At 47.1% G+C, this 23736-nt stretch overlaps 1 protein-coding gene across 5 annotated transcripts in view; it reads left to right on the forward strand.

The window, feature by feature from the left end:
• ITGA9 (integrin subunit alpha 9) overlaps positions 1 to 23736 on the forward strand; it is a 366875-nt gene that overhangs the window by 31256 nt on the left and 311883 nt on the right. For 4 of the 5 annotated variants that reach the window (XM_032270221.1, XM_032270232.1, XM_032270249.1 and 1 more), the window contains exons 5-7: positions 10874 to 10941; positions 20211 to 20340; positions 23314 to 23399. In XM_032270221.1, coding sequence (XP_032126112.1) covers positions 10874 to 10941; positions 20211 to 20340; positions 23314 to 23399 — 284 coding nt within the window. The remainder of the gene's footprint in view (positions 1 to 10873; positions 10942 to 20210; positions 20341 to 23313; positions 23400 to 23736) is intronic. The other variant, XM_032270253.1, reaches the window with a different exon arrangement.

The following is a 23736-nucleotide window of genomic DNA, read 5'->3' on the forward strand; positions in this document are numbered from 1 at the left end:
TTTGAAGCTGGCCTCTGTCTGACTCAACAGGCCATTTTGTGTCCTGGTAATTAATGGTAATTTCTGTTAGTTTATGTTTCAGCATTTCTAATTTAAGTGAGAAGTAAAAGCTAGTCAACAACCCTCACAAAACAAGAAAGGGTGACTGAACTATCCCAAAATACAATGAGGAGGTGAGGCCGTGTGAGCATTTTGGATGTCAGTGCCGTCCAGTCAGGCCTCTTGCGTTCTCCTTCCTCTCTGCTGGCTGCTCTGACGCCTGGCAGGACTTGCTCGGAGCGCGCCAGTCCATTGAGCTGAGGCGGCGGTGGCCATGGTGGCGGCGGCGGCAGCAGCCAGGTGTCAGGCTCCCTGCAAGGACACTCCAGGCGCCCCTCCCTCACAGGAGTGTGTGAGCTCCAGTCTAGGCCTCACTGGGCTCCTGTGTTTCTGCCACCCGCTGGGTGCTTCTGACCATGCAGCATGTCTCACACGGCTCATGAGTCCCACAGAAGAGATACGCAGAACAGAGCCGACCTGAACCTGTAGCCAGAGCCCCACCAGATCAGTGAAACCCCAGCCAACCTGTGGCTGTATGAGTGAGAATTGTGTGCTTGTTCTTGTTTGCCGTGGAGATTTTGTGATTGTTATGCAGTAAGAGCTGGCTGATACAGGGCTCATCTCAGGAACCCAAATTCCTCATGCAGCAGTGGCTGTAGGGTGGGCTCAGGCCTCCAGGATCATTCTTTGCTTTAATTGTTCCTGGACTTAATGACGGCTAAATGGATACAGTGAAGAAATTAGCAAAATGATTCGGCCCCTGCCCAATCTTCCTTCCCCATGGGCGCACACACACTTCCATGTGCCAACCCATTCATAGGCCCAGGGTAGGGAATAAGGGATGGATGGGTCTGGCATATTGATTATTGGGGTGTGAGAGCAGCCCCTTAGAAAAATGGGGGACTAACCTGAAAGTTTCTGTAGTTCTTGGCCATGCAAGAGGAAAGGAGTGGAAGATGCTGAGTTTTCTCTAGAAGGCTGGAGTGGATGTGTGGGAGTGGGAGGCTCTTGTCTGTGTTCTGCTGGCTTTAGGAATCTCTGCCTCCCTGCTTTGTGGTTTAAACTAGACCTACTTTGGCTTTTAAGGCAACCAGTATTTTCTCAATGTGGAAAAACTCAGTGATGCAAGCTCTCTGTTCCAGGTAGGGGGTCGCACTGCGGTGAAGGACAAGGGGAGGGCTTTAGAGTTTGACAGGAACTTTCAGAACCACCTAGAGCAGCCTCCTGTCTTTCGTGAGGTCCAGAGAGGTGATGGCCTGAGTTTTTCTTTCTAATCTGTTATTGACATGCTATACCATGGAGAGGCCAGGTAGCTTGGTGGCCAATGCACAGACTCTGGACCCAGACTGCCAAAATTCAAGTCCCGGCTGTGCCGCTTCCTCTATTAACGGTGTAATCTCAGATGGATTATTTAAGTTCTCTGTGCCTAACCTACCTCCAGGGTCTGTGAAGAGGACTAAGTGAGTTAACGCTTCTAAGTCCTTAAAACAATGTCGGGTATATACTTGCTAATATACTATATGCTAAGCATACACACACACACACACACACACACACACACACACACACACACATTCTAATATGCCATGTACAACATACTGTATTCTGAGCAAGTGTTTGTTAATCATCATAGGATGACTTGTAACCGGGAATAGAGTCCACTTAATCTTAAGTACTTGTTAGTCGCCAGATAGACAAAACCCAAGTGATATAGTTCCAGCTACCAAGAAATTCCCCATCTACAGGAGAAAACAGAGAGGGGAGATGGGGTTTTAAAAGTGGGGGGGCTTTGTGGAGAGAGAATTTCCTTCCAGTGTGTGGACTACTGGAGATTGCCCAATATCCCCAAGGGCTTGAGCTGCATCCAAGTGCAAGGTGGAATGATTTCTTTTTACAATTGGAAAAACTGGAGCCCACTTAAAGTCTGTAGGCTGTTGAGACTGTGGAGGAGAGGGATGGTGGGAATTGGAGATTGGTCATGGTGGTGGCCACATGGCTGCTTCTAAACCCACTTCCTGTGGGATGGTGGAAAGACTGTGGGAGGGGCTGTGGGTTGAGGCCGGCTCTGCCACGCTTCTGCCTCTGTGGCCTCAGGCCTGTCACTTGGCCTCTCAGGGAGAGTCGACGCTGTGAGGCCTCCTTGCATTGATGCCTCCACTGCTGCGATGCCTCCACTGTAGAACTCTTTGGTTACAGTGAGGAGCTCCTGAGAAAACTGGGGTGAAAGTGCTCAGCAAGGCCACCCATTGTTCCGTAATTGTGGCCTCATTGTAAGTCTCCATATGGGCCAGCTGTGCTCCCTTTAGAACATTGGAAAGTCGGTTTGGTTGCAGAAACTCTAAATACGTGGGCATCATTTCAAAATGTCTCAAGCTTTTGAATTCTAAAAAAATTGGTCTTGGTTTGGCACTAGGACATGGCTTCTCAGGTGCTTCCTGTTTCCGGTTGAATAGGAGAAGCTACCAGCATGTCCTGTTGGCACCAGCAACTGTAGAGGAAATGGGAAATAGACATGAATTTGGGACATAAACTCATGGAACACATCCTTCGGTCGGTTCGGTTTGTGTTGATTTCATGTGAGAGCATCGTTACTACCACACGTTGTTTGGTTTTATCAGAACATAGGAAAATGAGAGCTTTGGTGGGACACTGTAAAGGGCAAGCACATAAAACATTAGTCATTATTCACCAAGCTATGGTATTTTAGGACTCCCAAATGTTAAGTCCATGCATGTGATAAAATCGAGTATAGAGATTTCTTTCATCCTTTGCCCTTGAAACCACGGAGGCAAAGAAGCTGGAACTTAGCAGGAGTGAGGCTGCAAACAAGTTGTCTTTTTATTGTGACAGAAAAACCTCATGAGTGTGTGATAATTTGGGAGCAGCATGGCAAATTAGCAAAGCATGTTCAAGATAAAGCATAGATAAAGAAAGGCAAGAGGTAATCACGATGCCATCATGCATTAGACTTAAATTGTGGAACCTGGCTTCACTACTCACTTACTGCTGTGGTTAAATCTGTATGCTCCTGCTTTCTGACCTGGTGACTAGGCAAGCTCCGTGAGCCCGGTGCCCTCATCCGTAAATCAGGGAGATTAAGATCTACCTGAGAGGCATGTGAAGTATAAAGTGCCTAGCACCGTGCTCAGCTGAGACTGAATGCTCATTGCCTTCAGTTAGAAAATGTGAATTTTCTAATTAATTTTCAAGCAACATAATAATGTTCTTAAATATTCTCAGATGGTGTCTAACAGAGCCTGCTTTAGTGTCTAGATAATGAACGGTAGAAAACTGGATATTCCTAAAATGATTTTAAGAGCCCTTGGGAAGATTACAATTTCTCAAATACTTTTGAAGATCATGTTGGCACAATTTGGCTGGTAAGCTCTCCTTCCCTCTTTTTGTACATGACCTAAAGTTTAACTCATGCCATGTTTAAATGTTCTTAAATTTGGAATTGTTGGAGGCTGAATTTATCAGATTTTACTGTGCTTTAAAATGGACAGAAAAACTTCCTGTTGATTTGGAAGATTTGTGTACCCCTGTCTTCATTATCAGGGAATGACTGGCTTTTGTTCCCAGTGTGTGTCTGCCTGTGTCAGGACAGTGATCATTTCCATGGAAGGAAATAGATTTACCCATTCAAAGATGAAGATTTTTTTTCCCCTTCTAATGTTAAAAGTGGTTTCCACAGGGGACAAAAATCAATCAGGAGCCATTTACCAATGAAAAGGAATTGGGGTTTTGTTGTGTTGTGTTGTATTTTTGTTTTGTTTTTGTTTCAGAGAGAACTTTAAAAGGCTAAGTGGATCCATTTAAAAATTCAAGAGCAAGCCTCATACATTTTTATTAAATAAAGACCTCTCCATTTACATGGGATTTTATGGTTTCCAAGGAGCTTTAATAAACATTATCTCATTTAAATAAAAACAGCAAATTAAGGAAAAGAGGATGCAGTTCTACATTATGTCCAGTTAAATGGAGAGGGATTCTGAGGGTGGCCCTAGAGGACAGCAGGGCTAAAAGGAGGCCCGAGGTCTCGGGCAGGGGCTCTCTGGGGCTTTCCAGCTTTCCCTTGGAGCCAAGAGTTTTAATCTTGGGCAAACCTATCTCCTGTATTTCCGACGTATTTCCGCATATTACATGAAATTATCGACTACTTAAACTATTTCTTTTGTTCCTCTCAGAAAACTTAGTGGATTCAGATTCACCTAATATTTCTTGAGCACCTATCTGGTGCCAGGGGTTGTGCTAGGTACTTGACATTTATGGTCTTACTGAATAATCACATTATTCTGGGATAAATATTCTTCTTTTTAAAATTATTATTATTTTTGAGATGGAGTCTTGCTCTGTCACCCAGGCTGGAGTGCAGTGGTGCGATCTCGGCTCACTGCAACCTCTGCCTCCTGGGTTCAAGTGATTCTCCTGCTTCAGCCTCCCTAGTAGCTGGGACTACAGCTGTGTGCCACCATGGCAGGCTAATTTTTGTATTTTTAGTAAAGACGGGGTTTCGCCATGTTGGTCAGGTTGGTCCTGAACTCCTGACCTCAGATAATCCACCCACCTTGGCCTCCCAAAGTATGGGGATTACAGATGTGAGTCACAGTGCCCATCCTGGGATAAGTATTCTTCCCCTTGTTATACAGATGAGAAAACTGAGGCCCAGAGAGCTTGATTAAGGTCACAGGCGTATTAGGAGACGGGTTGATGGCTTTTAAGTGTATAGCAGGTTTCTTTGTAGCTACCTGTTCTGTTGGGACAGTGGTTTTCTTGGTGATTACTGGGTGTTGTGGCCTATCACAGGGAAAAATAAATTCATCTATTTTTTTCAACAGCCAAAAATTCATAAAATTAGACCTCTTCCCACTATACACTTGTTAAGCTGTGTTTCAGTTTTGCAATTACAGATACACTCTGTAAACAAGTCCTAGCAGGCACAGAGGGGAGACGTGGGCCCTCAGCCTGATAAAATGTAGCCAGGAGACCAATCTGCTCTAGTCTGGAGTGGCTGCTTACTGGAAACATTTGGTTTTGGTATCTGCATAGCACTTTGGCTGTCTGTGCTTTAGTGCCAGTAAATTCACGAATCTTTGTTTTGTTTTGTTTTGGTTATATAGATGAGAGGTTTCTGTGTTGCCCAGGCTGGCCTTGAACACCCAGCCTCGCCTTCTTATGCACCAGGAAAACAGGCCTGAGCCACCTCGGCTTCCTGTTTCCTGAGTCTTTTCGTTTATTTGGTCCCGAATTGAATTCTGCTCAGTTCTGAGCTGGGGTTCTCACTGAAACGTGATTGTCCCATGTTCAGGGTCACTTTTTTTTTTCCCCGAGAGCAGAGCACAGCACAATGCATAGTAAGTTGGATGTGTGTACACACACACACACACACACACACACACACACACGTGTCTGTATTGTTGCTTGCTGCTGAAGTAGGGAGTTGGCAAAATGGGTTGCTAAGTTTTGGGTAAAGGGGACACTTTAAAGATTACAAAATTCCTTTTCTGGTAATATTAAAAAATTATTGGCTGGGTGTGGTGGCTCACGCCTATAACCCCAGCTCTTTGGGAGGCTGAGGCGGGCCGATCAGCTAAAGTCAGGAGTTTGAGACCAGCCTGGCCAACATGGTGAAATCCTGTCTCTACTAAAAAATACAAAAATTAGCTGGATGTGGTGGTGGGCGCCTGTAATCCGAGCTACTCGGAAGGCTGAGGCACAAGAATCACTTGAACCCCGGAGGCAGAGGTTGTGGGGAGCCAGAATTGCACCGCTATACTCCAGCCTGGTCAACAGAATGAGACTCTATCTCAAAAAAAAAAATTATTGTAAAAAAAAATTTCCATTTTAACCATTTTTAAGTGTAGAGTTTGGTAGCATTACGTACATTCACACTGCCAGGCCACCATCACCACCGCCCAGCCCTGAACTAAAACTCTGTACCCATTAAACATGAACTCCCCATTCCCCGCCTCTCCTAGTCCCTGGCAACTGCCATTCTACTTTTTGTCTCTGTACATTTGGCTACTCTAGACACCTCACATAAGTCGGATTATACAGTATGTGCCCTTTTGTGACTGGCTTGTTTCACTTAGCATGGTGTCCTCAAGGTATATCCACATTGCAGCATCTGTCAGAATTTTCTTCCTTTTTAAAGGAAGGAATCTTTACTAATATTCCACTGTGTGTTTGTGCCCCACATTTATCTACTCATCTGTTTATAGAAAACATTTCGTTGGAATGATAAGAATGCGTTCACTGGACATGTGCTTGGTGAAGTGAAGCGTAAGGGAGTGCAGACGCACACTGGATGTCGGGAGCCCTGCTCCTCGGTCCTGGAACTGAGGCTCATCAGCCATGTGGCTTTAAACAAACCATTTGCTTTTTTCTGAGCAATAATATTCCATCTGTAAAGAATGGATACAGTTAGAGTTATTAGGCATTCATTGAAGATCTTTTCCCGTTTTAAAACCTTTCTCTCATTTAATTCTACGTTTCTGGCTTTATGCAATTTGCGTTTCAGGCACACCATAGCTTAGTCATCAATTATTTTGATAAAATGTTCTCCCTTCTTCTTTGACCTAGCTGTTTAGTTTATTTACTTCCCCTCTCCCCATTTATGCAGTGGTCCCTTGTAAACTGAGGGTAGTTTTATTCTCTCTTCATTTTTCTGTGTTTAAATGCCCTTTTTATTACTAGGGCTCTGTCTGCCCAAATGCATTATTTCCTGTGTTGTATAATTATCAGTTATTTAGGTTTGCCACTCCTTGGTGAAATTCAGAATAAAGACTGGCAAGCTATTTTTCCCCCTGATATTTTATTTCATAGCTAAGGAACTACAGAAAAATAATTTAAAAATTCATTTGTTAAAAAGCTTTGAAAGGCGAAACTTTCTCAAATGGGTAATAAGAAGGGAGATTATTAGGAAGAATATATGTTATGCTGAATGTGAATCTTGATCTTTCTGTGGGATGGTTTTATCCTGGCCTTTTGGGAAGGGTGCAGGAAGTGACCCCACCCAATTGGTGGTCTGCTTGAATTACATTCGTTAATGTAGGCTCCATGCATTCAGCTGCGGATTGTGAACATTTGGAAACCAGTATTTTTTTCCTCTCTGAATTGCCTTCTGTTTAGACAGGGCTCTTAATAAAACCAGCAGCTAAACCAAGGAAAATGCTCCCATTTTTAGAATGGAGGAGCCATACGACTTAATGAATTAAAGTATGTAATGCAGGCCAAGTAATTCAAACCCACCCATGGTAGAAAGAGTTCTCCAAACTGGTTCCAGCTCCTGTAAGTGATTGCAGGTCCCCTTGTTCAGCCCTATCTTTTGGGTCTCAGATTCGGCTTCCCCTTTTTTTTGAGACAGGATCTGATTCTGTCACCAAGGCTGGAGTGCAGTGGTGTGGTCATAGCTCACTGCAACCTCTGCCTCCCAGACTCAAGCCAACCTCCCACCTCAGCCTCCTGAGTAGCTGGGGCTACAGGTGTGTGCCACCGGATCCAGCTAATTTTTGTATTTTTGTAGAAATGGGGGTCTCACTTTGTTTCCCAGTTGATTTCCAACTCCTAGACTCAAGTGATCTGCCTCCCAAAGTGCTAAGTGCTGGGATTACAAGTGTGAGCCACCGTGCTAGCCAGCTTCCCCAAATTCAAGAGTTAGGTTTGTTACAGTGCCTGTGAGCTGCTGTCAGGCAAAGTCTGCTCTCCCCCTGCTTCTTTGAGATGGGTAAATGTTTGGTTCAGTACTGGGGAGGGCACCGGCTATGTAGTCCTCTCTGCAGGGCCATGTCCCTGGGGGCATTTGGAGACTAGTGAATGTGCCCAGGAGCAGCCAACTGCTGGGCCCCACAGCCTTGGTGTTTGTGGAGGAGAAGTCCTTCCTGGGAACACAGGAGACTGGAGGTCACCCCCACCCCTCCCAGGTCCCTCCGTACTCTCCCAGGTCCCTCACCCTGCATTTCCTGGACTTGTCAGTGGAGGGAGGGTGTGTGCCCCGGGCTTCTTGGGGATATTTTTTGTGTGTGGGGAAGCCCCTTGCCTCTCTGCGCCTGCCTCCCTTCCCATAGCTTTGTGGTGCAGGCTGTCCTGCCGTTTCAGGTCTAGGCAAGCAAAATCAAGTTGTATTTTTAAGTTTTTTAGGTATGAGTGTGGTAGGATAACCCTACGTACATATTCTTTGGGAAAGAAAGGGCTGTACGTGAACATTTAGAAGATGGGTTAGGAAGGAACCTAACCCTGCCCTCTTGACATATATCTGAAGGAGTCAGGTTAAAGTCGTAGTGGTGCCCTTAACTCACGGGAAGAGCATTCACAGGAGTGAAGACAATGGAAAGCATGCCTGTGGCCCAGGCTGTGGAAGGTGCAGAATGCGAAACTGTCTAATCCAGTAACACCCGCCAGCCTTCCTAGACTGCAGTTGCCAGGCCCCATAACTGCCCTCAGGGTGTGTGTGGCAGGGGTCGGTAGATGGTGGATTAGAATTGGATTCAGCTCTATCTCAAAGGGATTAATGACAGAGTCACAGAAGTTTCTGGGAGGCTGGGCCGTGGCCTGCTGTCTGATTTGGACTGGGTTATGGGAGCCAGTCAGGGGTCCCCATTGTTTGATTCCTTGCCCTAGAGCATCCTGAGAATGAGAGCAGGTTAGACCTGGGGTTCCCGAAACACGAAAGTCAGCGATGGTACCCGCTCCCAGTGCTTCCCAGGCCCTGACTCTCATGGGGCGGTCCCAGCTTGGGGAAGTGGAGGCTGGCCTGAAAACAGTGCTTCATCTGCCTGGAACAGGCGTGCCATTCAGGGCTTCCCCTTCTTGGCCTTTGGCCTGGGCCAGGAGTGGGGTACTCTTAGCTCCCAGTGAGGCTGTCGCCACCTCAGAAACCCCAGGTCCTGCTCCTGACATAGACCGCACCAAGCCCAGTTTGCGGAGGAGGTTGAGAAAGACGCTGAAGTTCTCAAATCTCCCATTTTTTTGAGGCCTCGTCATAAAGAGACCTTGGGACTGCTTTAAAAGATGAAAGGTTCCCACATAATTCCTATTCATGTCAGAAATGTATGCGGCTGAACTGGTATGTCTTGCACTATGGTTTCCTTCAGCTCATGGGGTCTGAATTTCCTTTGTATATTTCATTTTTTCAAGAGTTACAATTGAGCATTTAGTCTCCAGAGTCAGTGGATGGATCTGCTTTTTGCCAGACTCTTCACATTTAATATGTAACTGTTTGTTTCGGTTGAGACATTTTGATCCTTTTTGACATTGTGCTATTTGATGAAGAATTTATTATTAATTCGTATTATTTCTTGCTATTAGGCAATTTGATGCAGGATTTGTTTACTGCTTTATATAAGTCTCACTCCCAGCCCTGCTGCAAGATTCTGCGGGAACAAGAAAGTTCCTTTTGTCACTGGGCTGGCTTCTGGCAGGTCTAGCAGTTGTCCTTATGGTAACAGGACGAGGCAGGAGAACTGATTTTGCCCTGGATGGAAGAGGAGTAACTCAACTGACATTCTGTTGTCATTTAGCAGGCGGTTAATGGTCACTTACTGGAAAATGTTACTAGGCTCTGCGGTGAGTGTTGTTAGAAACTGAATTACTATGTCTATTTCCCCAGGGCCCTTTTTCCCCTTGCCTGGGGTAGACACTCAGAGCTGAAGGAAGTGGCACTGTGTTGCAATCATAGTTTCATTGTTCCTTTGTACTTTGCGTTTCAAAAATAATGAAATTGCTTTTAATGGTACCAGAGATTTGCCAGGAGCCCAGGGGGGTTGTACAGGGGTCTCTGGGTTATTTGTTGGGTAGCTCTGGCCTGAGGGTGCCCAGGGGTGGCCTGTGGAAGGTCTCCAGTAATGTCAGCCTCACATGTGATTAATTTGAGTCACTCTGAACTTGACTTTCCATGAAATGATTTCAAACACCCAGTCACTTTCCTGGGTTTTTTTAGTCACTCACTTTGCAGAACCTTTGGTGGGCCACAGAGGTGAAGGAATGTGTTTCTAAGTCCAAGATGGGGTAGAATCCTGGCTTTGCCATTTACGAGCTGTGTGACCTTAGACAATTCACTTAACGTCTCTGAGCTTCAATATTCTTACTTGTTAACAAATGGAGATATGGGTTCCCAGGGGTGGCGGACCAGTGAAATGATATGCGTGGAGACAGCTGGTACAGTGCCTGGAGCACTTGCAAAAGCTTCCTCCCTCTCTTCCTTGCCAACCTAAAACTGCAGCAACGGAATGCCCCTATTTGTTGGGTAGCAGAGGTGTGAGCTGAGGGAACAGAGGAGGAGAAGAGCTTGTCTATTACTTTTCCTTCCACACAGCACTAGGGTAACTGAATACCAGAGGAGTCCCCCCTTCTTGCGGTCCTCTGCGGACAACTTGTTTCTTTTTGGATGGTAGGAGGCATCCAAAGCCTTTTTTGGGGAGGTTTGGTCTTCTTCCAGGAGACTCCACACTGGGATGGCCACAGCATTTCATTTCTGGGTCATGTTTTCAGCCCCTCGGGCCTGCTAGGGATCTCTGTCCCTTCTGAAGTAAATGAAATAATTGTCACCAGCCTCCCACTTAATGACTGTGGCTACTGCTCCTTTTTCCCGCACATGAGGGGAGGAAGTCAGCTGGGGCACTGGGCAGCCTCCCTACCCGATGGCACCAGAGCCTGGATTTTTGAGGTCTGGTGGATTCCTGAGCCTTTGCTTCCTCACTCTGGTCTGGACAGTATCCCTGAGCCCGGCCGGCTGCAGAACTCGTGGGAAGTGGCCGGCTGGCTCTGCTGGCTCCACACACGGCTGGCACACACTGACATGGCTGTGCTTTGCTTCTCTCTCCCTCCTTCCCCCTAGAGTATAAGAAGAAGTACGGAGAGGAACACGGCTCCTGCCAGGCTGGGATAGCGGGCTTCTTCACCGAGGTGGGTGTCTGCTGTCTGGGCACTTCTCTTCTCCTGTGGGTGTTCATTTGCTTGCTTATGTGATTTTAGCAACCCTTAGAGGTGGGACTTCTGGAGTCCTGGATCCTTGAGCCTCGAGGGAGCAGATTCTGGACCTCACACCAGAGGAGGCTATTTCAGCCTGCCAGGAGGGCACCAGCTGGCCAGAGACCCCTGGGCAGAGGAAGTGGGCTGGCTCATCTGGAGGCTATCCCCATTTGATGATTTCTATAGGAGTCCACTTGACTCTGAGACCTGGGGAAGGAGTCGATTTGGGGATATGTGAGGGAGATGACATTCAGCCAGGTTGTGCCCCATTGTTGGTGGCTGTGCAGATACATGAAGCACGTGAGCATCTCCTCCTAGCAGCCCTCTCTCCATGCCTTAGTGGAGCGACTGGGTGTTTTATCTTTTCTGTTTTTTTTTTTTTTTTGAGATGGAGCGTTGCTCTGTCGCACAGGCTGGAGTGCAGTGGCGTGATCTTGGCTCACTGCAACCTCTGCCTCCTGGGTTCAAGTGATTCTCCTGCCTCAGCCTCCTGATAATAGGCGCCCACCATTGTGCCCGGCTAATTTTTGTACTTTTAGTAGAGTTGGGGTTTCGCCATGTAGGCCAGGCTGATCTCAATTTCCTGACCTCAGGTGATCTGCCCGCCTCAGCCTCCCAAAGTGCTGGGATTATAGGTGCGAGCCACCGCCCTGGCCTGAGAGACTTGGTTTTACACATAACTCTAACCATTTCCTTTCCCAGATTCTGAAGGACAGGACACTTGCATGATGCTTATAAGCCCGTGCAGTATAGCATGACTTTTGGCCGGTAGCACAGGTTTTTATTATACTTTAAGTTTTGGGTACATGTGCAGAACGTGAAGGTTTGTTACATAGGCATACACATGCCATGGTGGCTTGCTGCACCCATCCCCCTGTCATCTACATTAGGCATTTCTTCTAATGCTATGCCTTCCCTATCCCCCAGCCCTGCTATTCCTCCCCCAGTCCCCCATCCCCGAACAGGCCCCGATGTGTGATGGTCCCCTCCCTGTGTCCATGTGTTCTCATTATTCAACACCCACTTATGAGCGAGAACATGTGGTGTTTGCTTTTCTGTTCTTGTGTCAGTTTGCTGAGAATGATGGTTTCTAGCTTCATCCATGTCCCTACAAAGGTCACGAACTCATCCTTTTTTATGGCTGCATAGTATTCCATGGCATATATGTGCTTTTTAGGGGCTGTTTTCTCATGTCATTTTTACTTACTGTAAGTTTGCCCTTCATGTCAGTTCCTCACCTCTCAAACATTTTGATGACTACCTGCTGGCACTGTCATCCACGTGGTTGTTCAGGCCAAAAACAGAGTACTTGAGTTTACTCCTAATTCATCTGCAGTCCTGTTGTAGCCTCCAAAACTCACCCCAAACATGACAGCTTTTATTACCATTACAGTCGCCTCTGTTATCACCATTGTGCTTCTAGAAAGGCCACCACCATCACCTGGAGGTACACTGGCCCTGAACTGGTCTTTTTACATCTATTATGCTTTCTAAAAAATTGTGGGAAAATCCACATCACATAAAAGTCCCCACTTTAAAGTGTAGTTCGGTGGCTTCTGTGAGTTCGTGGTGGTGTGCACCTCACCACAAGCTGGGTGAGAACACTTTATCAGCCAGCCCGCATCTGTTCTGACTTCTGGGGTGTGCTTTCTGCATACCAGCCTGAGGGACCTTCAGATGAAACTTGTCCTTCTGACTCTGAGGCTTCCCTGTTCATGGAGGACTAGAATCTGAAGCTTCTTATTCTGGCCCATGGACTTGGCTCCCTGAGGCTGCCTCTCTCCTTCCCTCACTCCAGGACAGCAGAGAGCTGGGGGAGGGCGTGGGACATGGCAGGTGGAAGGAAGACGAAGGGCGCTCTCTGGCTTCCAAAGTGAGGGCGCCTCCTGAGTCAGGAGCAAGACTGCCCACCTGAATTTCGGAAACTGCTGTTGAAATCCAGACAGAAGATAGACTGTTGGCAACGTAGTGTCTGATCCAGAAAGCACCAAGGAAAAGGCAGAAAGTCAGCAGTTTTATTATTTTCACTCTCAAACCAATAAATAAGAGATGCTACCCTCCAACCCCCATTCCACACCCTCAGTGATTCTTACCTAGCTGGAGAATCACTTTATGACAGAGTTCTATGCCCTGGGAATGGCACCACCAATCATCGTAGCTGTTGAGGCCAAATTTAAAGATTCTTCTTTCACCTCACTCTCCTACTTCTAAGCCACCTTGCAAGTCCCACCTCCTGTACCCTCCAAACCTCTAACAATGACATCCATTGCTCTCCACATCCTCCGCCACCCCACGAATCTAAGCCACAGTTTTCCTGCCCCCAGCCCACTGTGGAACCCTTCTGCCGTCCTGCTTCCACCCCTGCCTCTGGACAGACTGGTCCCCACACGGCAGCCAGAACCACCTTTTACAAACTAGAAAAATATCATGGTGCTCCCTTGCTCAGAGCTTTCTGGTGTCTTCACATCCCACTTAGAATGAAATCCACATGCCTTCCCTCAGCCTCCCAGCCTTTCCAGGCCCGTCTCATACCCCGCCCACTGCATGGTACTTCTGTCTGCTGCTAGGACATGCTGGACTCCCACTGAAGGCTTTGCACTGGGGATCCATGCACGTGGCTCCTCGTACACAAGTGTTTCTTCAGAAGAGACACTACTGGAGGGACCGCTGGGTCAGAGGGCATTCAGGTTTGAATTTTGATACATGCGCACAAATTGCACTTCAGACGTGTTTACCAGTTGACGTTCCCCTGCGTCGCGTCTGTCTCTGTCTTCTCACTCAGACTTCAAATTTTTGTCATGAGAAAACATCTCGTTTTAATGTCACTTTCCCTGATTATTAATGTCGTTTAGTATCCTTTTAAAATACTGACCATTTGTATTTGTCTTCCCGGAAATTGCCTGTTTATGTTCTCAGTACATTATTCTGTTTTGTTGTTTTCCTGGTTTTTAGGAACTTGTTTCGTATTTTCAACCCGAATCTCTTACCTGACACACGTGTTGCAAATGTTTTCATCAGCCTTTGTCTTTTAAGTTTGCCTATGATGTCTTTATCGTCCTGGCAATAGACATGCGCATTTGTCCAAATCTATCAGTCTTTGTGTGTGCGTGTGTGTGGTTTTTTTTTTTCCCCTAGATTCTAAATGTCTGTCTTAGGAAGTTTATTCCTTATACATATTTTCAATATACTTACATTTCTAATAGCATTTTGGTAGGTTGTTTTAAAAAAAGATTTCTATCTTTAATCTTTCTGGAATTTGTGTTGTATGCATTGTATGGTAGAAACTAACTACATTATTTTTCCAAATATATTGTTGGTTCTTCTGATACTGGTTTGTTAAAGAGATTTTCCTCTCCCCATTGAGATCCCACCAGGCCGACTTCACTCTCTTCTTCCGTCTCTGTAGACATCTAGGTTGTGTAACAGCCATGGCTGTCGTTCCTCCTGCGGGCCTGTCTAGTAACATATGACTTGAGCCAACAGGCAGTAGGGAACCACTGTAAGTTCATGGGCAGGTGACACATGGGCAGATGGCAGTGTTGAAAGAAAGGCTATTGGAGTGGGTTTGCCTAGATCTTTGGGAGTGGAAGCGCCTAGGGGGAGGTCAGGTAGGAGGCTGTGATGTGGTTCATCCATGAAGCAACAGGACAGGCTGGGGGATGCTGAAGGAATAAAAATGATTGGGGAGGCAGAGAATATGAAGGAGGTGTCAAGGGGCTGGGTGGCCAGGGCGCTGTTAGGTAGAGGAAGGAGGGTTTGAGCCAGGCTTCTGGAGAGTGATGGTGCCCCAGGTGAAAGGGAGTTGCCTGAGAAAGAACCCATTGGGAGATGTAAACTGCTGAGTCTGCTTTCAGACACATGGAGCGTGCGATGTTTTTAGAGGACGTTTGGACTTAGGGACTGGAGTCCTGCCTGGGGAAGAAACTTAGATTTGGCCCTTGCTCGTGACTCTCTTAGAGGAGGAGTGTGCTTAGTGTGAGGCCTGGGGGAAATGCCTCTCTTTAGATGGGAGGAGGAGCCAGATTGATGGGGGACATCAGAACTCAACAGAGATGTTGACAGAGAGCCAAGAGAGAAAGTAGTCCCAGGAGGGAAGTGTTGTGTTCGCTGCAGCAGCCGCAAGTCAGGCCGTGGGCTGGGTGGCGGCAGGCAGTGGTCGGAGGAGCCGGCGGGGCATGGGTGTGGGGGCAAGTCCAGGTGGCTGTAGAAGCTCAGGGTGACCAGAAGCACAGAAGACCTGGTGAAATCCAGGCTATGGGGTTGAGAGCCTGAGGGAACTGTGGGGTATCGGCATGTGCTGGCTGTGCTCACTGTACAGCAGAGTGGGGACATGGTGGGTGTACAGAGTGGCCACAGAGGCGGGCAGCAGCGCGTGGGAAGGCAGGCCTTCTGGGCGCCACTGTGTCCTCTGACCCCGGCCTGCTGTCTTCGGCCACTTTAGACTTTGGCCTCCACTTCGGTTCCCAGGCTTTTGGCCTCTTTAAACAGGAGGTCTTTGAACTCCCTGCCTGCCTTGTTTCTGGAACTTCAGCTGTTTGTGGCTGAGCAGGAAGTGTGGTTGAAGGGGCCAAGCCAGCACGGCTCCCCTCTGCCCTCCTGTTGACCTCATCACTTGGGCTTGCCTTCTGTGAGCCGATGTCCCCTCACAGGGCAGAAAGCACTTCCCATGCTGCACATGCATCTGTGACCTTCTGGACATAGCTATGTGGCCCTAAAATATTTTGGCCTAAGGTACCTGCTTGACCTACAGGTCGGTGACCCTGAGCTTATCAGAGCCCTCCGAGCTGTGGACACCACCTGGGTTTTAGCCTGTCCTTCAGGATTAGAGAGAATTTCCTGATTAGATGAGGCTAACAGGTGGTAGGTACTGCTTAAAAGCAAGGGAGGGTTTGGACCAACTGGTCTGGCGTTTGCATCTGCTGTGGAGGCCTGGAGACACTTCAGTGGGAGTTTGTTCAGCGCAGACTTCTGTTGTAGATCCGGGCACTCTCCTGCCCAGCTGCTCATGCCAACTTGCAGTACACAAAGGAAGTGTTTGCCTTCTCCTAGGCACTGCCAGACGCCCCAATCCCTCTAGGGATTCTGCTAATAAATGCATCTTGGGAAAAAGCTGCATTGCTTCTTGATGGGATTCCACCAGTGTGATTAGGTGGTGGCGGCCTTTGCTTGTAGGGAAGCTTTCATCTGTGTGTGTGGCATTGACATTGGCCGTTCCTGGGTGGTGGGGAGCTAAGAATTGGTCACTTTTTCCTAGCACTTGAGAACAGCACCAGAAAGATCACAAGCATCATCCATGGTGAACAGAAAAAAACAACTATGTGGGATTTCCGGGAAGGCACTGTTCCCTCCCTTCAGCCTCAGCCCTGAGGGTCGCAGGGTTGGCCCTGTTCTGTTTAGTTTGGACTGAAGGGAGAGGGACGTGAGCACTGTGGGGGTGGGGAGTGGTAAAAACAAGAGTTGTTGGTTTTAAAGGTTTTTGAAGAGAGGAGTTACCCTGTCTGTGATGTCTGAGAGGGGCTGCAGTGGTGTGGCAGCCATACATTTCTCAGCTTTTATCCTGGTTAGTCTAAATCATCAGAAAGCAACATATCCCATCTGCAGCCCCAATGTCCCAAGGAGCCTTTCAGGCCTATGCCGATGCTCAAAGCTTTGGCTTGTGCAAAGCTGCAGGCAGAGAGAGCTCTGCACTGCGGATACGTCTGGGCTGCAGGCGCAGAGAGCTCTGCGCTGCGGATACGTCTGGGCTGAGGAGGTTGCTCATTAGGTTCTGCAGTGCCCTTTGTATTATATTTGGACACTGGTTACAAATTCCTTTCCAAGCTCGAGACTGGGAAAAAAGTCTCTCTCTTCTGATGAACTGATCATTTGTGTTTCTCATACCCTTTCTAGAACTAGGCCAGTCTCTTCTGCAGGACAGATGAGTGTAAAGAGAATGAACAGTGCATGCTCTGCTGTGTTTCCCAGTGGAGCGTCCTGACTGCAGAAAGCCGTCTCTTTCTATAAAACAGCGAGATACCCCGGGAGCATCTGGCTTACCATCAACAGCTTCCTTTGATGGGGGTTAGGATCTCAAAACCCTAAAATGAAGTGCTCACCAACAGTCATTTCTTGTCTATACCATCCTGAATTATCAAAAAGCAAACCACTCTGGCCGGAATCTAGTAGCTTTTCTTCCATCTGTGTTCCTGTTCTACCCTTTGTTGAGGCTCTTCCCCAAATTAACCATAAAACATACTGTTTAAAGCATTGCTCTCTTGTCTACAGACTCTATCCTGCTCTCTCTCATTTTTTCTTTAGCTACTTCTGGCTTTTGCAGACACTTGTTCTCTGAGAATTCGGTGGGGACTTTATGAATTGTCATCAGAAATTCTAAATCTCTGTGGCAGGATCTAGCCTCCAAGGACTTGTCAGAAGCCAGCAGCTTCTGCCAGTACATGGGGCTGTCTCTGCAGAGGGAGATTAACCTGGAAAGATCTGTTTCTGAAATACATGTGGTTGGCCAAGGGGTGGGAGGGCAGGGGGACTCTGAAGGCCCAGGGAGGGTCATGTTGGTTTCAGCAGCGAGAGGCTTGCCCTGCAGAGCGTCTATTATCCCCATGAGCCTTCATGACCGGCATCTTGGGAGTTTTGTCTATAGCTGAAAGGTTTCCTCTAGAAATTATGCTTATTTGAACCCTTCTGTGTAGAATTTTTTCCTGAAATACCTTGTACATTACCATGCTGTCTTACCCCGAGAATGATCTGCAAAGGGACTTATTCATACTTGTATCTAGTGTGAACTCTGAGATATAATAGTACGTGCTCAATAAATATTGTTGAGTGACAAATTGATGATTTCATTAGAAAAATAATTCTGATTATTTCTTATTGCAGTGTCGATACTTTAGAAAATATAGGAAATCAAACAGTAGGGATTCCCTGTTGGGGAAAGGCAGGACTGGACGGCAGGGACCTCTGATGGATACGAGCAGAGCCTGCCTTCTGGCTCTACCACAGCCTCTGCACAATGGGAGCTTCGTTTTAATTCTTGTAAAATGTCATCTCATGAGCAGGTTTTGTGTTTTTATGAGATGACTTCTTGTTAGTGTTTAATCATTGTTCTGGAATTTTAAAAAATCAAGCTTATTAATTTAAAAAATTCAATATATACAATAAAATACACTATTTTAAACGTAGAGTTGGATGAGTTTTGTCAAATGTGTGTGTCGTGTCGTGTCTGCCTGAATGAAGATGAGAACATTTCCATCACTTTGGAAAGTTCCTCATGCCCCTTTGTAGATAGTGCTCCTCTACTTTTTTTTTTTTTTTTTTTTTTTTGGATGGGGTCTCACACTGTCACCCAGGCTGTAGTGCAGTGGCGCAATCTCGGCTTGCTGCAATCTCCGCCTCCTGGGTTCAAGCAATTCTCCCCCCTCAGCCTCCTGAGTAGCTGGGACTACAGGCGCGTGCCGCCACACCCAGCTATTTTTTTTGTATTTTTAATAGAGACAGGGTGTCACCATGTTGGCCCAGATGGTCTTGATCTTCTGACCTCGTGATCCGCCCACCTTGGCCTCCCAAAGTGCTGGGATTGCAGGCGTGAGCTGCCGCGCCCGGCCGTGCTCCTCTTTACTCCAGGCACCCACCGATGTGACTTCCATCACTGTGGATTGGTTTTGCTGATTCAAGAACTTCCTATGAATGGAGTCATGATATGTACTCTTTTTATCCCCACCAACATTTGATCTAGGATTCACCCACATTTCCACTGAGTTTTGAATACTGCAAAAGGGTTACATTAGCAGAGGAAGTGTGAGGGCATTGCGCAGATGAAGATAAAAAGAGCAGAGGGAGCTTCAGAGACCAGAATGAGTTTAGAGCATCCCAGGCATGCAGTCTGAAGAGGCAGTGGCAGAAGCCTACTGTGGCTGAAAGAGTGGACAGTGTCGAATTTTGCCTGAGCCCTGCAGTCTTGACAAACAGTCTGGTCTAGAATCTTGAAAGATACAAAGAAAATAAACTTGGGGAACGAGAGAGAACAGGGGATGTTGATTGATTCCCATTATCTTATTGCCCAGGGGAAAACCCCAGCAGATATCTGTGCTGACTTCCTTGGGTAACCAAATCATTTCTGGGAACTTGGGGTTATCGTCAGCATTGGTGGTGGTTCTGGGGCATGATCTGCTCTCAGGCCTGTTGACCATTTCCCCCGATCTACATGCTGAAGACAGCTGAGCCTCTTGTGTTCTTGAGTCTGTTTGTCTGTTGTTGTTGTTGTTTTTTGAGACAGAATCTTGCTCTGTCGCCAGGCTGGAGTGTAGTGGCGTGGTCTCGGCTCACTGCAACCTCCGCTTCCTGGGTTCAAGTGGTTTTCTTGCCTCAGCCTCCCAAGTAGCTGAGATTACAGGCATGAGCCACTATGCCCAGCTAAGTTTTGTATTTTTAGCAGAGTCAGGGTTTCACCACATTGACCGGGCTGGTTTTGAACTCCTGACCTCAAATGATCCCCTCCTCCTCAGCCTCCCAAAGTGCTGGAATTACAGGTGTGAACCACCATGCCCGACCAAGAGTCTGCTCTTAACAGTGATCCTGTCTCTTGCTGCCCATGGCCTCCACTTCCAGTTTGTGTCCTCCCTTAGTTGACCTCTCTGGTTTCTCAGTTTTGTTCTTCCAGGTTTGCAGTGGGCCATAATGATCAGAAAACTGTGTTCTAGAATGTCCCTGAGAAGGTCTTGAGTGTGGTCCGGAGGGGATTCCCCGGAGTACTCGTGCATGGTTTCCTCTTGCTGCGTATCAGGTTGGGGGAGTTGTTGGTGAGCCTGAGTCCAGGCAGGTGTGGTATTGCTTGCGGCTTTTCATGAACGGTGTTTCCCAGGATCTGTGGTTGAGGTCATTGTCAGCTGTTTGTCATTTCCGTGTGAGATTGTGATATAAAGTTGAGGAAATGTGTGTGATCTCATCGTGGCTGGAATAGGGGCCTGGCCTGTGGTGAATTCTGTCACTTTGCTCAGTCATCTTCACATCTTTAGTCCTGATAATCCCATCTGTATAATAGATTCCATAATGCTGCTGAATCTGGTGAAATGTGTTTTTGTTGCTTACCTGGGAAGAAAAAATCCTCGGTGTGAGGAATTTCTCCTTTGTTATGACTGTGGTTCTTATTGCACCCCCGCCCTCCCTGCCTCGCCGCCTCCTCTGCTTACCGCTGCATTTCTTGTCGGTAGGATCTGGTGGTGATGGGTGCCCCAGGGTCATTTTATTGGGCTGGAACCATCAAAGTGCTGAACCTTACGGACAACACCTATTTAAAACTGAACGACGAAGTGATCATGAGCAGGCGGTACACCTATCTGGGTGAGTACTCAGAGGGAGCACAGGTAAGAAAGGAGAAATGGGAGTGATTCCCAGCAGATTCACGAATCATTGCTTTATGGTTGGAAAGAGGAGCGAGTTGGCTTTGACGCCCGTCGTTCTCATGACTTAACCTCTTTAGCCAGGGCATCTTCACATCTAGCTCCACACACGGAAGGCAGAGAGGGAAACAAAGGGGGGAACTGGATTAAAACTGTGCATTTTCATTAAAAAGCTGACAGCTGAACCTCCAGGGAAATAAACATTTGATTTTCTCATTTTCTCAGTTGCTGAGGTTCAGATGGTCAGGTACAAATGAGCGTGACGGAGCGTCCCTTTGAATGGAGTCGCTGCTTTCTGCTCACAAAACTGGCTGCAAATAGAGAAGAGCCAGAAATTATCATGACAGATGGCAACCTAATGCTGAAGGTTAATTAAAGGCTCAGAAAAATTTCTCTTATTTTCTTAACTCTTTTCATCTTCTGGAAAGAAGATAGACGCAATTTAATTTAGCCATCAGGCAGAATGACACCGGGGCAAGGTCCATGTCCATTTAAGAACAGACATGGGCTGTCTTTGCTTGTGTAGATGACAATTACACGACTCTTTTCTTTAATTCATGCCCTAAATGCTATAATTCTGGGTTGGAAACGCAGCTAAATTTAGGAAGGCCTAATGATGACACACAGTGCTCTTTCACACTCATGGCACGTCACTTCCAGGAGAAAGCCCTGACTCCGTGTTTGCATAGAGTCGCTGGGAACTTCTTGTTAAACGGGGGTAGGGAGTTGTTGACTTGCCTTTTTCCTTCTAACTACAAGTTTTTTGCCTGGTGTCAGAGACCCAACAATCCTTCTATTCTGGGGTGTTTGCTCTGAGAGGCACCCAGCTGCCTGGTGCTATTTATTAAGCATTTAGCCTATGCCTATAGCATTTACCCTCTGCCAGGCTCTGTGTATTATTTTGTTTAATTTCTGAAACAACCTTATGAAGTAGCTATTATTATCTACATTTTATAGATAAACTGAGGAGCTAAGAAGTTATATATCTTGTCAAGGTCACATGGCTCCTAAGTAGCAAAATTGGGGTATGAGCCCGTGGTTTCTGAGTACAGAGTCTGAATGCTGAGCTGCCTTCCCTGTGGGTGTGGCTGAGAGGGCACCTGTCACTGGTGCTGTACCTCTCACTGGGCTGGGAGCACCTTGAAGGCAAAATGTGGGATCGTGTCTTACATTTCCCAGACTTGGAGTAGTGCTTGGTGTACAGTAGGAACTCAACACATATTCACTGAATTAGGGGATGAAGAGAGGACAGAAGAAAGCCCAGTTTGGTTGATGGCTTTGGGGTCTAGGACAGCTCCTTTGACGTTCAGGGCCTGTGGTTTTTCCCTGTATACACAACAGAGGTCCTTATCTGCTGCAGGATTATCAAGCATGAGTCCAGGCTTTGATCTCACTCGGAATACTCTCAAGTACTGTCAGTCTGCAGTCTGAGAGAAATCAGCCACATGGTGAGGAACAATTGATCATGAGATGATGTCATCGCAAAACTCAAACAACTTATGATGACACTAGCGTTAGAGGGTGATGACAAGTTTGGGGACTGTATGGCAGCCTGTACAGGATTTATGCTGGCCAGAGGAGAGCTTTCAGTCTGCTAGCAAGGCTCTCAGAAAGCAGGAGACATCGAGGCTAAGCTTGGCAACCTTCTCCTTTGTTTCTAGGTTCCTTTTGCATCCATATTTTTTCACTGACCACCTACCCACCCATCCACCCATCCATCTACTCAACCATACATCTACCCACCTACCCACTGACAGCTTCTTTTGCCTTCTAGTAGGAGGGAGTGTGGTTAACTGCAGGGGCTTTACAGACAGATTGGACTGGAGTCTTGCTGTGTGATCTTAGGCACATTGTGTAATAGGTTTTTTTATTTCCATATGGGTAAAATATGGAAACAGTCGTGCCTTCTTCATAATGCTGTTAGACTGAAAGAGATACCTAAAGACAAATACAAACATGTTGGTAGCAACTTTGTTTATAATAAGTCCAACCTGAAAACAACCTGAATGCCCAGCAACAGAATAAACATGTGACATACTTATATAACGGGACATTGCTCAACAAAAAAAGCAACAAACTGCTACTTAATGATGTGGATGAGTGTCACAGGTTAGTTATGTTGAGTGAAGTTCTAGAAAAGGCAAACATCATATCCAGTGATAGAAATCAAAATAGTGGGGCCAGGCACGGTGGCTCATGCCTGTAATCCCACCACTTTGGGAGGCCGAGGCTGGTGGATCACGAGGTCAAGAGATCAAGACCATCCTGGCCAACATGGTGAAGCCCTGTCTCTACTAAAACTACAAAAATTAGTTAGTTGTGGTGGCGCATGCCTGTAGTCTCAGCTACTCAGGAGGCTGAGGCAGGAGATTAGCTTGAACCCTGGAGGGGGAAGTTGCAGTGAGCTGAGATTGCACCACTGCACTCCAGCCTGGGCGACAGAGTAAGACTCCATCTCAAAAAAAAAAAGAATCATGTCTACCTGTGTGGGGCATAAGGGAACCCTCTGGGGCTATGGTTCTGAGGCTACAGCCACTTTCTTGCTCTGGATGGTGGCTGCACGTCTACGCACGTGTGTACACATTCACTGAGTTCTATACGTCAGATATGTGTACCTTACTGCATGAAAACTACACCTTGAAAAGAAGAAAACAGATATGTAGTATTTATGTAGTACTTGTCCCAAAGAGGACACCCAGAAAGCCCTCTTTCCTGCCCTAATGTCCTTGTGAACATGACTTTTTGTGGGATGAGAGCCATTTCAGCATGAGAAGGCTGACAGCTGCCATTTTTTTCCTGGTTGTTTATGTTCCAAGATTAGGGGGCATGCTTGCGAAACATTTTCCTCTGATGGATTTTTTCCCCCTTCCCTTCTTTCTCAACCCTGTGCTTGGTTTCTGCCCATCCTGTTCAGGCTACGCGGTGACCGCTGGACACTTCTCTCAGCCGTCCACCACCGACGTGGTAGGAGGTGCCCCACAGGACAAAGGCATCGGCAAGGTGAGGAGAAACGTCTGTGGAATAGCTGGGGTCAGACAGAAGAGGGGAGCATGCTGTCCCTTGTACAGGGGTTTGCCAGCTGACGGTGGCCTGAACATCCTACTGGGTGGCTGCTGGGCAGGTGACAAGGAACCCCTGACTGCCCCACTCTGTTTGAAAGTTTCCCTTGAAAGCTCAGTTAGAGTGTGAGTAGTTCTCTCATTTCCTGCACACTCTCATTTGAGGCTTTTCACAGCTGCCTCTGTGTGTGTGTGTGTGTGTGTGTGTGTGTGTGTGTGTGTGTGTGTGTGGTGTATGTGTGGGGTGTGTGGGTGTGTGTGTGGGGTGTGTGGTGTGT

The sequence above is a fragment of the Sapajus apella genome, unplaced genomic scaffold (genome assembly GCF_009761245.1).
Source record: "Sapajus apella isolate SASKATOON/1434 unplaced genomic scaffold, GSC_monkey_1.0 scaffold4, whole genome shotgun sequence".
NCBI classification, from domain to species: Eukaryota; Metazoa; Chordata; class Mammalia; order Primates; family Cebidae; genus Sapajus; species Sapajus apella.